Source organism: Miniopterus natalensis, chromosome 7, assembly GCF_054644295.1.
Source record: "Miniopterus natalensis isolate mMinNat1 chromosome 7, mMinNat1.hap1, whole genome shotgun sequence".
NCBI lineage: Eukaryota > Metazoa > Chordata > Mammalia > Chiroptera > Miniopteridae > Miniopterus > Miniopterus natalensis.
In genome coordinates, this window is record NC_142087.1 from 82,510,424 (window position 1) to 82,522,999 (window position 12,576).

A 12,576-nucleotide genomic window follows, 5' to 3' on the forward strand; every position below is an offset into this window, starting at 1 on the left:
ATGCCCAGGTTGTGGGCTCGATCAATGACTCTCTCATCATTAATGTTTCTATCTCTCTCTCTCCCTCTCCTTTCCTCTCTCTGAAATCAATAAAAAAATATTTAATTTAAAAAAAAGATAATTTTAAAATAAAAATAACTTCAAATAGTGATTACTTACTGATCTGTTCACTGATGGATATTTGTACATCCATCAATAATATACAAATGTTTCCTCTCATATTTTCTAAAATCATGCATTTTAAAATTTATTTTATTTTATTTTAAAAAATGCTTTTTAATTGATTTCAGAGAGAGGAAGGGAGAGAGAGAAACATAACTGTGAGAGAGAAACATTGATTGGTTGCCTCCCATATGTGCCCCAACTGGGGATTGAACCTGCAACCTAGGCATGTGCCGTGACAGGGAATTGAACCCACAACCTTTTTGGTGCATGGGACAGTGCTCCAACCAACTCAGCCCTTTGGCCAGGGCCATGCATTTGTTATGAGATCATTTTATTTCTTTGCTAAGATGTAATTGAGATTGATTTAAAAAATGATGAATGGATAGTTGAAAAAATGTTTCTAAGCCATAAAACTTCTGAAAGTTAAGTATGCCAAATATTTCCCTCCCATAGATCTCCACCACCTATTGGATTTTACCCTGCAAAGCTCCCCCTGTGAAGCACCTTACGCCATCGATGTAGACCCAGGGCGATGATTCAGTAGGAGATTGCACATTGGGGGAGGGCTCCTGGCTGCCGGAGGATGAATGGGGACGAGGAGTTCTTCGATGCCGTCACAGGTGAGCGCAGAGAATGCATTGGACCGTCATTCACTAGTTCACGGAGCGAGATACCTGCACCCGGGTCGCAGACCTAATCTTCAGAATGTGAGGATGGTCAGGAAAGCATGTTCCCAGGCCTGACTCCCAGATTTGGGGAGAAAGCTCAGCTTTAGGCTACAGGAGATAATACAAAAGGGCAACCGAGTTTTTAGTCTTTTTAAAAAAAAAGTGTTTTGTTTTTTTGTTAATCCTCACCTAAGGATATTTTTTCCATTGATTTTTAGAGAGTGGAAGGGAGGGATGGAGGGGAAGCAAGAGAGAGAGAGTTGGTTGCCTCCAGCACCTGTCCCAACCAGGGCCAGGGATCAAACCTGCAATCCAAGTACGTGCCCTTGACTGGGAATCGATCCCACAACCCTTTGGTGCCTGGCCGACACTCTAACCACGGGGCCATACCAGCCAGGTTTTGAGTGATGATCTCTCCGAGTGCAGTCAGGGGGACCACTTGTATAGTTACTGCCAAAATGGTGTGGTGCCCAGCACAACTGTCCTTTGTGACAGTTGTCACTGTTCTCGAGACACACACTGCTGTCCCCTGAGCCCTGTCAGCATGCTCTTGGGGTATATTTCAGTCACTGCCAAGCTTCTCCCTCCCAAAGGAGTGAGAGCCGGTGCCTGGACAGGCAGCCTAGATCACTGACCTACTTTTGTTGGAAACCGAGGAGAAGGGGCACAGTTTGACGCCATCTCATGGTTGGGGGTGCCTTGTGGAGGTTCCCCATGAGGCATGTCTGTGACTCACCTCTTCACACCTCAGCCCTCAGCGAAACTGAGCCCTCACTCAGTGTCGAGTTAGGGATTGCCCTTGGGCCTCCTGGCCCTTGCAGCCAGAGAGTCCAGCCTCAGTGTGTCCCTCTTTGCTGGGAATCAGTGTGACCAAGACCCCTGGACGTCTCTGAGCTTCTGCCAGAGGTTTTTCCCGGAGAGGCCTGGAGCTCACAAAGTGCAGTGTTTGGGTGGGCCTGAGGGGGGAAGATGCAGGTGAATGATTTGTCCAAAACAAACAGTGGAAGGAAGAGCAAGGGAAGTGTCCCTGTGCATTGAAGCAGTCATAGAAAGGCAGACCATCTGCTTCACTGTCTGAAGCGCTGGGCTCACCTCTTAACATCTAAAAAGTCTCTAAATCCAGCAGTTACTGAATGAATGACTTCAACAGGCAACTACTTCCTCCAAGGATCAGTACCATTAAAACGAAAGGTCTTAAAGTGCATGAAAACCATGTACAGACTGAGGGCTAACGCTTCCCATGCTGGCCTGTTAGAGGCTAGCGTCTGAGGGATCAGGTCACAGGGGCTCCAGGCTTCTCCTCCTGAGTATGTTTCCCTTTTCCCCCAGTAAATACATGTTTACAGAGCTTTGACTTTATTTGAGACAGGACCTCAACGTGATTGTCAGTGGCATGTGGCCTGTTTCTGGGCACATGTCCAGGTTGTAATGGAAGTGAATGGTCCATGTAGATCTCTCAGCATGGAGGGAGGTGTGGGGACAGGCCACCCGGCATAGGGCAGGAGCAGACCCTGTGGACATTCCCTTAAGTCAGGGACGTTTCAAGCTAAGTTGAGACAGGGGGTCAAGTAGATGTTGCTTTTGGGATTGGGAGCAAACATTAGAGGCTTGTTCAGAAAACAGTGACCATTCAAGAAGTTCATTTTTAATACATCTTTTCAAAATCATTGCCAGTGACTCTCCTTACCACGTTGTGTAAATTGTCAATGTAGGAGACTGTGAAAGAAGACATTGTGCGTATTCCCACGGAGGCTTAGCAGCGGACGTGGTACTTTTTGGGTCTGACAATAATTACTGCCTAATCTTACACGCTGGACCTCGCTCTCCTTTCTGTGAAATGGGGCGGTGGACGGAACCCTCAGCATCTTGTGAGCGCAAGCCCCCCCTGAAGTAGTCTGGGTCGTCGCCGGGCTGGAATGGCCTTGCCCTGGGGGCTGCAGCGCCCTCTGCTTTGCCCTGGAGCAGAGCTCGTGTGTAACAGTGACTGTACCAGCTCTCGTGGAGGGAACATGCCCTCTTTCCCCATTGTTGCCTGTTCCTTTGCCAGGAAGCCCCTCGGTGGGAAGGGTCCTGGAGGAGTGCTCTAGTTAAACTGGTCACTCGCTTGCTCGGTGATCATCATTGGTCCGATCAGTTCTGGTAGTTGCATGGCTCAGTGTCCTCCTTCCTTAGAAGCCAGTCCAGTGGGTTGGATCTTAGGGCGAGGTGTGCAGACAGGACACGCTGCCACCTTGAGGGCCAAGTTTGAGTGCTGTAGAGGCGCCTGCCCAGAAGTGTGTAAGCTGTTGACTAAAGCCATGGGACGCTGTTCTAGGGCCTGAGACTGAACCTCAGGTCACTGGACAGTCCCCAGTAGGCCTAAAGGAACCTGGAGGAAGTGCATTTCCAGCCAGAGTGGAGAGTCTCGCTCAGGAAGCTCCCCAAAGTTCTCCTGTTTCTGAGCCTCTGCCCTTGGTTCTTGGGGAGCAGACTTAATTATTCTGAACGTGCCCATTAGAAGAGTCCAGAGCTTCTGATATTCTGTTTGCATGGAATTCTGGGAGGCAGGCTTTCATCATCCACATCCTGCGAAAATGACCACTCTGTCTCCTGCAGGCTTTGACTCTGATAACTCTTCTGGGGAATTTCCAGAAGCCAGTCAGAGAGTCCCAGGAGGGCTGCCTGTGGACACCAGCAGAAGTAATGGCGTTAGGAAAGCTGGGGAGAGGCCCCCTCAGGAGAATGGGGTTCAGAGGCACAGGTGAGTCGTCCCATGTGTGTGTCAGAATCTTCCATTGTGTCTGCGATGGCCCCCAGCGTGCTGAGTCCAAATGCAGTGCCCTCCTTGGCGCTGGAGATCAGTGCTGGTGCTTGTGTCACTCCTGGTCCCATCGGCTGTAGGAGGCGGGAGGGTCACCCTGCTCCTGAGTGCTGGGAGGCCTGAGTGCAGCAGATGACCTGGTGCTATGCCCGGGACCTGGCGCACTGCAGGGGGGCCACCTCCTTCAGTGCACATTCCAGTCTTCTCCCAGCGTTTTGTTCACAAGCCAGGAGATTCTGATCTTGGTTACCTGATGCCTTTCAGCTGGGTTGGGCTCTGTTCACCCCGAGTGGGCTTCCATCTCGGCTCCAGCACCCCGACCTGCTCTGAGCTTTAGGCCATTTGCCTACTCCACGCCTGCCCCCAGAGTACTCACACCTTTACTTGTTTGGTCACTTGCTCAGATGCTGGCACACCTCCTGCATGCTAAGGTGGCCTTGCCCACAGCAGGCCAGACCTCTGCTGTCAGCCCTCCCTCGGCGCCCTGTGACTCTGGTCAGGCAAATGTCAGCCAGTCAGCCCTGAGCCGCCTTCCTTCCTCCCTATCCTGTCACCCACCTGACGCACACGCCTGTGTCCTTCCAGCCCTCTGCCTGCTGTCACATCCAGTCCAGCCCACACCATTCCCTGGGTCTCCTGCAGTCACCCCGCAACTGCTTCCATGCCCCCTCTTTCTTCATGCTGTGAGCAGTTAGTCACTTTTTCAGAGGACAGGTCTGACCAGGCTACATCCACCCCCTCCCCTCCCTTAAAACTCTCAGATGGATGTCTCCATAGTCCCCTCTCTCCGAGCATCACTAACAGCACCCTTCCCATCTCAGAAGTACCTCAGTTAGGACAGTGAACACTATGGTCACCCTCCTCTAGGCTGAGAGCCAGCGTCCTCTCCTCCGGCCCCTCCCTGCTGTCTCTGGTCCTAACCATAGGGGCCTCTCTTGGGTCTTCAAGGGCCCCCACTTCAGATTCTGCCTGCCTGCCCACTCTGCCGCCTCCATCTCTGCTGTCTCCTCTCCCCTCCTGTCTCCCTGCTCCCTTCTCGGCCCCTCACAATCCAGCCCAGATGAAAGCCCCCAAGGGACCAGGTGTCAGTTCCCGGCAGTCTGGCACGTGGTGCTCAGTAAACAGCAGTTTCTTTTCCATTTTATCTCCTGTTGCCTCTATCTCCTCCTCTCTCCTTCCTCCTCCCCTCTCCTTCCTGAAGATAAACAGTGTGCCCTGACCCAGCCACCCTAAGGTGACACCCTGAGGGGGAGCTCAGGGTCCCACAGGGCAAGAGCCCTGCTGTCATCATTCCAGGCCGAATGCTAGAGTGGAGGTGGCCACTTACGGGCCTCCTGTCCTGAGGGCAGACACAAGAGAGCAGCTGACCCAGATCCGGGTTCCACAGGGAGATGCCAGGTGGCTTCTGGGACACAGGGAACCGTGGGCTCAGCCTTCAATCACGGTCCCACGTGCCTCTTCCAAATCTGCACCTCCATCCCAGATAGAGCCAGGGTCTACCCTAACCAAATTCCTGGGAGGGAGACCAGGCCACCCTTAGCCAGAGGCCCCTCCACCCAGTTGGCTGTAAACAGGTTCTCATGGTGCAGACATGACTGTGGGGCTGCCTCTGGCTGGCAAGAGGTTGCCCGTGCAGGAATGTGCCTCAGGAACACACCCATGTTGAAAGGGGTGAGCAGCTGTTTCTGAAGTTTTCTTAATTTGGTCCCTCAGGTTCCTTGTGGCCTTGCCTCTGTCCATGGTCCTGCTATGCTGTAGTCTGCTGGCAACGGCTACCCCTCAGGGACGAGGCAGCCTGTCCCAGTGCTGGAAGGAGAGCCGCCAGTGTGGTCATGGTCATTATCTCCTGGGAGCCCTCCATATGTCCATGCACAGTCCTTACTTTGGGACTTAACCCACAGGCTGGTCTTTTTCTTCCCAGGAATGCTAGGGAAGTTAGAAGAAAATGGTCATTGCGCCAAGTCGCCAGTGGTAAGGCAACCTCATGTTGGATTAATAACAACATGTGCTGTGGTTACTGCTTTTCAGAACCTGCTTACCGGCCCCAATGTTCACCAGGAGCGACTTCAGCGTGTGGGGCATCCTGAAGAAGTGCATAGGCCTGGTGAGTGTGGCCATCTGGGCTTGGCACTGAGCACTGCACCTCCGTGGGTTCACTCGGCATGTGTATAAACAGCACGGAGTAAAGATAATGAAACAGGAGGGGCACAGAGGCGTAAGGGGAGGAGGTGAGGAAGCGAGTTTACTGATGGACAGGAGGAAACAGCTGTCTAGGTTAAACTCTGGATGTGCTCCTGGTTGGCTGCCTTTGTGAAATCGGGGTGTTTGTGGGGTTTCTAGACACACACAAAGGGGCAAACCCCAGCAGGCCATCCACACGGGCTGCAGGCGGAGCTCAGGTGCTCAAGAGTCTGTGACAGAAGAGAGGGGATAGCTGGTGTCCAGAGCCCACAGGCTTTTTTTTCTTCTTTCTCCACTGCTGGTGAGAATCCTCGCTGTATTTCTTGGGAGGGTGCGCTCCCAGATGCATGGTGGGCTTGTTTATGGCCACATTGGAGACTCAGCCTCCAGCTTGGGGTTCAGGCAGAAGTGCACCACTGCTTCTCAGGCCATCGCCTGTCCTAATGCTGCCTGTGTTGACCTTATCCATGTCAGTCTTTTCCTAGAGAATATTTCATGGTTTTTTTAAACTATTTATTTTGGAAAAAGTTTAGACTTTATAGAAAGTTGCAAAACAGCAGTGACTCCTGCATACTGTTCATCAACTTCCTGTAACGTCACATCTCACACGGTGACCATGGTGCACTCACCCAGGGGAGGATTCACAGCAGCATTGCTGGCACCTGAGCCATGCCCTTGACTTGGCTTCCTCATTGTCACCGAGGTCCTTGATTGGAGGATGGTGTTTAGACACCAAGACCCCTGTGTTCATCAGGGCTGCAGGTCAGCCCCAAGGGCCAGGTCTTCCTTAGGGCTCTCAGGTTCTGTGTTTGCTTCCCTAGATCACCCAGCATGACCAGTATAACCAAACAGTGTCTTTTTATGTATTTTAAACTCATGGGGTTAAACCTGCTAGACATGCTCCAGCGCACAGGCTGTTCTATCTGACCGGTGAGAACCTCTTCAAGGCCCCTAATCTCTTACAAAAGACACTCTGGCTCACCCTGTACCTTTATTGTCTGAGACCTGTAGTCAGCCACTTGTCCAGGGAGAGAGGACCCAGTACCATGGTGGGGCCCCAGGGAGGCTTCTGGATTGCTCTTGTTCCCAGGTCTTTTTAGGGGAGATAGCAGTTGTGTTTTGATTTGTTTCAGGGATGACAGGATTGATCTAGCCTCTTCTGGCTCGTGTATGTCCCTTTTCTTGGACACCCACACTCCCAGGTGTTCACAATGCTGGTGCTGACCAGCTGAGCCTAGCATGTAATCAGTGCCTCACTCGCTTAATCCTATAGACACAGCAGTTCTGGGAGCAGGATCAGCTCCACCCAACAGTGTGTTCACCAGTCAGTTGGCCCCCCTAGCTCTTCCCGTCCTCAGGGTGCATCTCCCGTCTCTGTGCTTTCGGCCTCCAGTGGTTCCTCTCTAGGTGTTCGTGTCCTGGATCGTAGGGCTCCTTTGTTTCATTTTATTTTTGATGTGTGCAGATTGTTTTTCTAAGTGTAACTTTTGTTTTAAAAAAGTCCAAAGTCAAAGCTTTCAAACAAGGTGTATTTCTCTATATACATATTCATCTTCCTGTTCCTCCCCTTCCCTGAGAGGCAGCTGATAAAAATTCTGTGGTCTATCTTTCCCCGCATTGCTCTTGCTCCTCCCCACTTCTCTGGATGACCACGGGCTTCTCGCCACCTTACCCACCCACAGCGGCCAGAGCTCCCGAGTTGCTCTGTCCCTTCTGCTGTTGCCTGCTGCTGGGCCTCAGGTTGTTTCTGGACCCAGGATGAGTGCACGTGCACTTCTGCCCCATGCAGCGAATCCAGGGGGCACCACTGCCCTCCCTCCAGCAGGTGTGGGGCTGCTTCCCACGGCACGCCAGTGATGTCAGGTTCTGATGAGCTGGCAAGCAGTAGACTCTGTCGTCACTTGGTTTCCTCCAGATGTGAACCAGGCTAGCATTCTTCCTGAAATTACTATTGCGTTCTTTTCCCTCCCCTCCTTTTTCCCTCCTCCTCTTTTCTAGCCCCTCCCCCAACGCTGGTTCTGAGCTCCTTCCTTGTCAGAGGCTTCCTCCTAGAGGGGCCTCTGCCTTGTCTAAGTTTGTCAGAGCCCCCCCTACTCGCCAGCCCACAAGTGCTCTGTGCAGAGCGCACTGCCCCACTGTCCCTGCAGTATCTTCCTAGCTGCTCCCTTGCATTGTTTGCTTTGCCATATGGTGCCTGAAAGCAGGCCTTTGCCAACTTTGAAAGGCCTCTGGGCACATGGAGCCACCAAGTGGGGGGTCTCCCTTGCCAGGCTAAGGCATCCAAGTCACTCTGGACGTGATGGGTTGCTAATTACTCTTTTGAATGATGCTTTGGGACTACTGATCTGGAAGTGGCATCAAGGACACACTGCAGTGGTGCATGGGCCACTGGAGGTGGCTGATGTGGTAGCTCCTGCCATCTGGGTGTTCATGTGGTCCGGAATGGAGCGGAGGGTGTGGAGAGGCAGAGAACTGGGAGCCGTCCTGTGGCAAACAGGGTGCAGCTCGCTGTGAGTGTGTGTATGTGGGGGGAATGGCTTCCCTACCAGGTCGGCTCACCCAGCCTACGGGGATTTCAGATCTCGTCCCGCAGGCATGTGCCACCGAGAAGTGACTGAGTGGGGCGGGTGTGGGGCTGTGCTTTCTGGGAATTGCCCATGACTTCCTTGCTGTCTCTGCAGGAGCTGTCCAAGATCACAATGCCCATCGCCTTCAATGAGCCCCTCAGCTTCCTGCAGCGGATCACGGAGTACATGGAGCACATCTACCTCGTGCACAGGGCTTCCTGCCAGCCCCAGGCTCTGGAGAGGATGCAGGTGGGCTGGGCCCTGCGCTAGGGGGAAGCCAGACCTCAGCTTTGAATGGACGTGACCCCATTTGATAGGTCACGTCATGGCAGGGACCTGGCACCTCCCCAGTGGAGAAGGGCCAGCACAGTTCACACTCACTCTGGGTGCTGTCTTGCCCAGCTGCTGAGACTTTTGTGGTGGGGGACCACTCATGGACTGTGCGTTGTTTGCAGTGTGTGGCTGCCTTCGCGGTGTCTGCAGTGGCTTCCCAGTGGGAGAGGACTGGCAAGCCGTTCAACCCGCTCCTAGGAGAGACGTATGAGCTGATCAGGTGAGACCCAGGCTCCTGAGTGAATGTGGTGCTGTGGAGGGTGGTGGGTGTGGCTCTTCCTGCAACTTGAGGCTGCCCTCTGATCGCAGACCCTCTGGAGGGTAGCTCACTGCAGGCCTGGAGCACCATGGGGTAGAACATTTGCGTACAGGTGTGTCCTGTCTGTAACGAAGCTCTAGTGATGTGAAGCAGTCTGAAATAGGATCCTGGGTCAAATTCAGAAATGGAGAGGGAGCGTCTGTGAGCATGCTTGTAGTTTGACCTGAAGTGGAGATGGGTCCTGTAGCACACTTGCCCTTCACCAAGCATCTCAGGCACTGCCGTGCAGAGAGCAGGGTGATCTAGAGGAGTAACTGCGGAGGGCTCTGCTGCCCACCGCCCGCCCACCAACCACGCAGCCACCTGCGGGCATGTAGGCCCAGCCGGCACTGGTGATGCAGTGACCAGACCACACCTTATTTTTTTAATCCTCATCCGAGGATATGTTTTCATTGATCTTTAGAGTGAGAGGAAGGGAGGGGGAGAGAGAGAGAAACATCAATGTGAGAGAAACATCGATTGGTCGCCTCGTGTATGCACCTGGACTGGGGATCGAACCCGCATCCTGGGCATGTGCCCTGAACAAGATCTGAACCTGCAACCTTTTGGTGAACGGGAAGATGCTCCAACCAACTGAGCCACCTGGCCAGATCCATACCTTATTTTAAGTGCACTTGAAATCCCTTTCAAAGGAGTTTCTCCCAGGCAGCTTCAGCCGGGGCAGGAAGTCAGCATTCATTCTGGTCCTGGAGTGCAGCACATGCCTGGGAGGAGACCAGGGCCGATGCCTTGAGAGCTGTGCAGTCACTCAGAATGAGCCATGGGCCAGTCGGGCTGGGCAAGAGTCCCACCCAGAGCCCACAGGCAGTGTGGTGAGCCCCCAGGTCAAAGAGCGAAACAGGCAGGGCCGGGCTGTGGGAGCATTGGTGGCATGTACGGTAACTCCTGTTCACCCACCTTTGGGTCCCAGGGGGAGTCTGTTGGAATCTTATTAAATACAAGTTCGTCTTTACAAGAGCATGCTGTACTTAGAAAATGTGTAAAATTAAGAAAAGTGACAAAGATGAATTGGACAGTCCTGTGAAAGAATCCGTGCTAACATTTGGGTAGATTTCCGTGTGTGTGTGCGTGTGCGTGTGTGATTTCCGTGTGTGTGCGCTTGTGTACGGAGATTTCCTGTGTGTGTGCATGCGTGTGTGTGATTTCCGTGTGTGTGTTTGTGTACGTAGATTTCCTTTGTGTGTGCATGTGAGTGATTCCCATGTGTGTGCTTGTGTACGTAGATTTCCTGTGTGTGTGCGTGTGTGATTTCCGTGTGTGTGCTTGTGTACGTAGATTTCCTGTGTGTGTGCGTGTGTGTGATTCCTGTGTGTTCTTGTGTACGTAGATTTCCTGTGTGTGTGTGTGATTCCCGTGTGTGCTTGTGTACATAGATTTCCTGTGTGTGTGTGTGTATGTGTGATTCCCGTGTGTGTGCTTGTGTACGTAGATTTCCTGTGTGTGTGCGTGTGTGATTTCCGTGTGTGTGCTTGTGTACGTAGATTTCCTGTGTGTGTGCGTGTGTGATTTCCGTGTGTGTGCTTGTGTACGTAGATTTCCTGTGTGTGTGCGTGTGTGTGATTCCTGTGTGTTCTTGTGTACGTAGATTTCCTGTGTGTGTGTGTGATTCCCGTGTGTGCTTGTGTACATAGATTTCCTGTGTGTGTGTGTGTGTATGTGTGATTCCCGTGTGTGTGCTTGTGTACGTAGATTTCCTGTGTGTGTGCTTGTATATGTAAATTTCCTGTGTGTGTGATTCCCGTGTGTGCTTGTGTACGTAGATTTCCTGTGTGTGTGCGTGTGTGTGATTCCTGTGTGTGTGCTTGTGTACGTAGGTTTCCTGTGTGTGTGTGTGATTCCCATGTGTGTGCTTGCGTATGTAGATTTCCTGCGTGCGTGTTTACATAACGCAACAGTGTTAGTTTGTATCCTTTTTCATTTAATATTATGCCACATTCATTTTCCCATGACAATTAAAAACTCTAAATTATAGTCCTTCATTGATGATAAGACATTTCTCATGTTTTAGCATTTCTTCCTGTCATAGTTTAATTTGGAGCATTTTTTCTTTTTTTCATAAAACAAAATGATGGTGTGTTATGTGGTCAGTGGTATCTTGGGTTCCAAGAAGCATAGTTGCTTTGAAGTTTCCGACTGTGGTTGTGGCCCTTTATCGCATGTGTTGTGATGATCAGGTGAGTGAGTGGTTGTGGGATTTGGGGTGTAGGTCTTCTTACAAAAGGTACTCTTCAGGTGTGTGAGGAGGCTGACGGTGTGTGCCAGGCATGTGTCAGCTCTGGTCTCAGACCTTGTGCAGCGGATCTTCATTGGAGACGTGGGAGACCTGAACGTCTGCAGGTCCACTGTTCCCGCAGTGGGACAGCCACATTAGTGTTTGCGCTCCAAAGGCGGACCTGTGTCTGACTCGCCCTGATGGTGCAGTAGCTGCCCCTTCTCTGGCACCGATGGTGTGGAAATGCCATCTGGATTTTTGGTGGGACCTTGCGTTGGCTGGCGTTGAGCACCTGTTCTCGAAGTCTCACCAGGTGGAGAAAGCTGGATGCATTGGGAGAGAGCAGCAGTATTTGCCGCCCGGGGCTTCTTCGCAGATGACGGGTGCAGCAGATGACCATGGGTTACAGCATGTCACAGCGAGAGGGATGGCAGGGAGCAGCCCTGCACCTTCAGTTTAGAAATAGGGAAACTGAAGCCTAGATGCCAAAGACTTGCCCGAGAGTCACCCCTAAGGGCATCTTTGTTTTGAATTCAGTAGTGTTGTCCAGATGTCTCTGTGGAGCAGGTGTCTGGCTCCATCCACAGGCGTGAGGGCCATGGGCAGGATTCTGGCCGCCTCTTGATGCTAGCAGAGGGTTAGCATTTCAGTTCATTCAGAGCATCTTAAAATGCCTTGAAAAGAGAGTCAAAGCATGACATGACAGAGTTGAAGTCAGCAGGAAATAAGCTACGTAGGTTGAAGGAGCATGGACAGACAGCCCAAGTGCTGAGTGCTGGGGTGCACACCTCATCCTGCACCCGTCCAGAGGCTGACCAGGGGTGGGCCCAGACCAGCTGTTCACAGACTGACAGAGAAGACTCTAGTTCTTTCTAAACTCCAGTGTTCTCTCATCCCATCTCAGTTCCAGGTCCCCGTGTGCCCTTGTCTGTGACTCATTGTGCGTCCTGGACCCTGGGACCCAAGCAGCTTTCCAGTTTGGGAGCCACAGAACTGAACTAAGTCCTCCCTGACTGCTCCTGAAAGCTGAAAATAGCACTGCCTTTCTTAGACAACTATTTATCTTGTAAATTACATACCTTGGCAGGCAACCTTTTAAAATCTAATTTTTCAACTTTTCTTCCTCTGTAAATGGTTGGAAATTCAGATTCCAGTTAAGTTAATAATTATGTGGTTTAGCTTTTATAACTAACTCTGACTACAACTGTAGGTGTATTCACAGTTCCAGAACAATTAAAAAAATAGCATTCTTCGTGAATAAGAGAGTGTACTAAAAATTCTATTTCCTGCACAGAAATATCTTGGGGCTTGAGATACCTCATCACAAACCT

At 51.7% G+C, this 12,576-nt stretch overlaps 1 protein-coding gene across 3 annotated transcripts in view; it reads left to right on the top strand.

Moving 5' to 3' along the window:
• Positions 1-12,576, top strand: part of OSBPL2 (oxysterol binding protein like 2) — a 33,568-nt gene that overhangs the window by 9,845 nt on the left and 11,147 nt on the right. The window contains exons 2-6 of one of the 3 annotated variants that reach the window (XM_087819217.1): positions 619-785; positions 3,429-3,573; positions 5,662-5,737; positions 8,496-8,630; positions 8,837-8,934. In XM_087819217.1, the coding sequence (XP_087675343.1) occupies positions 749-785; positions 3,429-3,573; positions 5,662-5,737; positions 8,496-8,630; positions 8,837-8,934 (491 nt within the window). In that variant the 5' untranslated portion in view covers positions 619-748. Of the gene's footprint in view, positions 1-618; positions 786-2,901; positions 3,574-5,661; positions 5,738-8,495; positions 8,631-8,836; positions 8,935-12,576 lie in introns of those variants that run through there. The other 2 variants (XM_016202555.2, XM_016202540.2) reach the window with 2 other exon arrangements.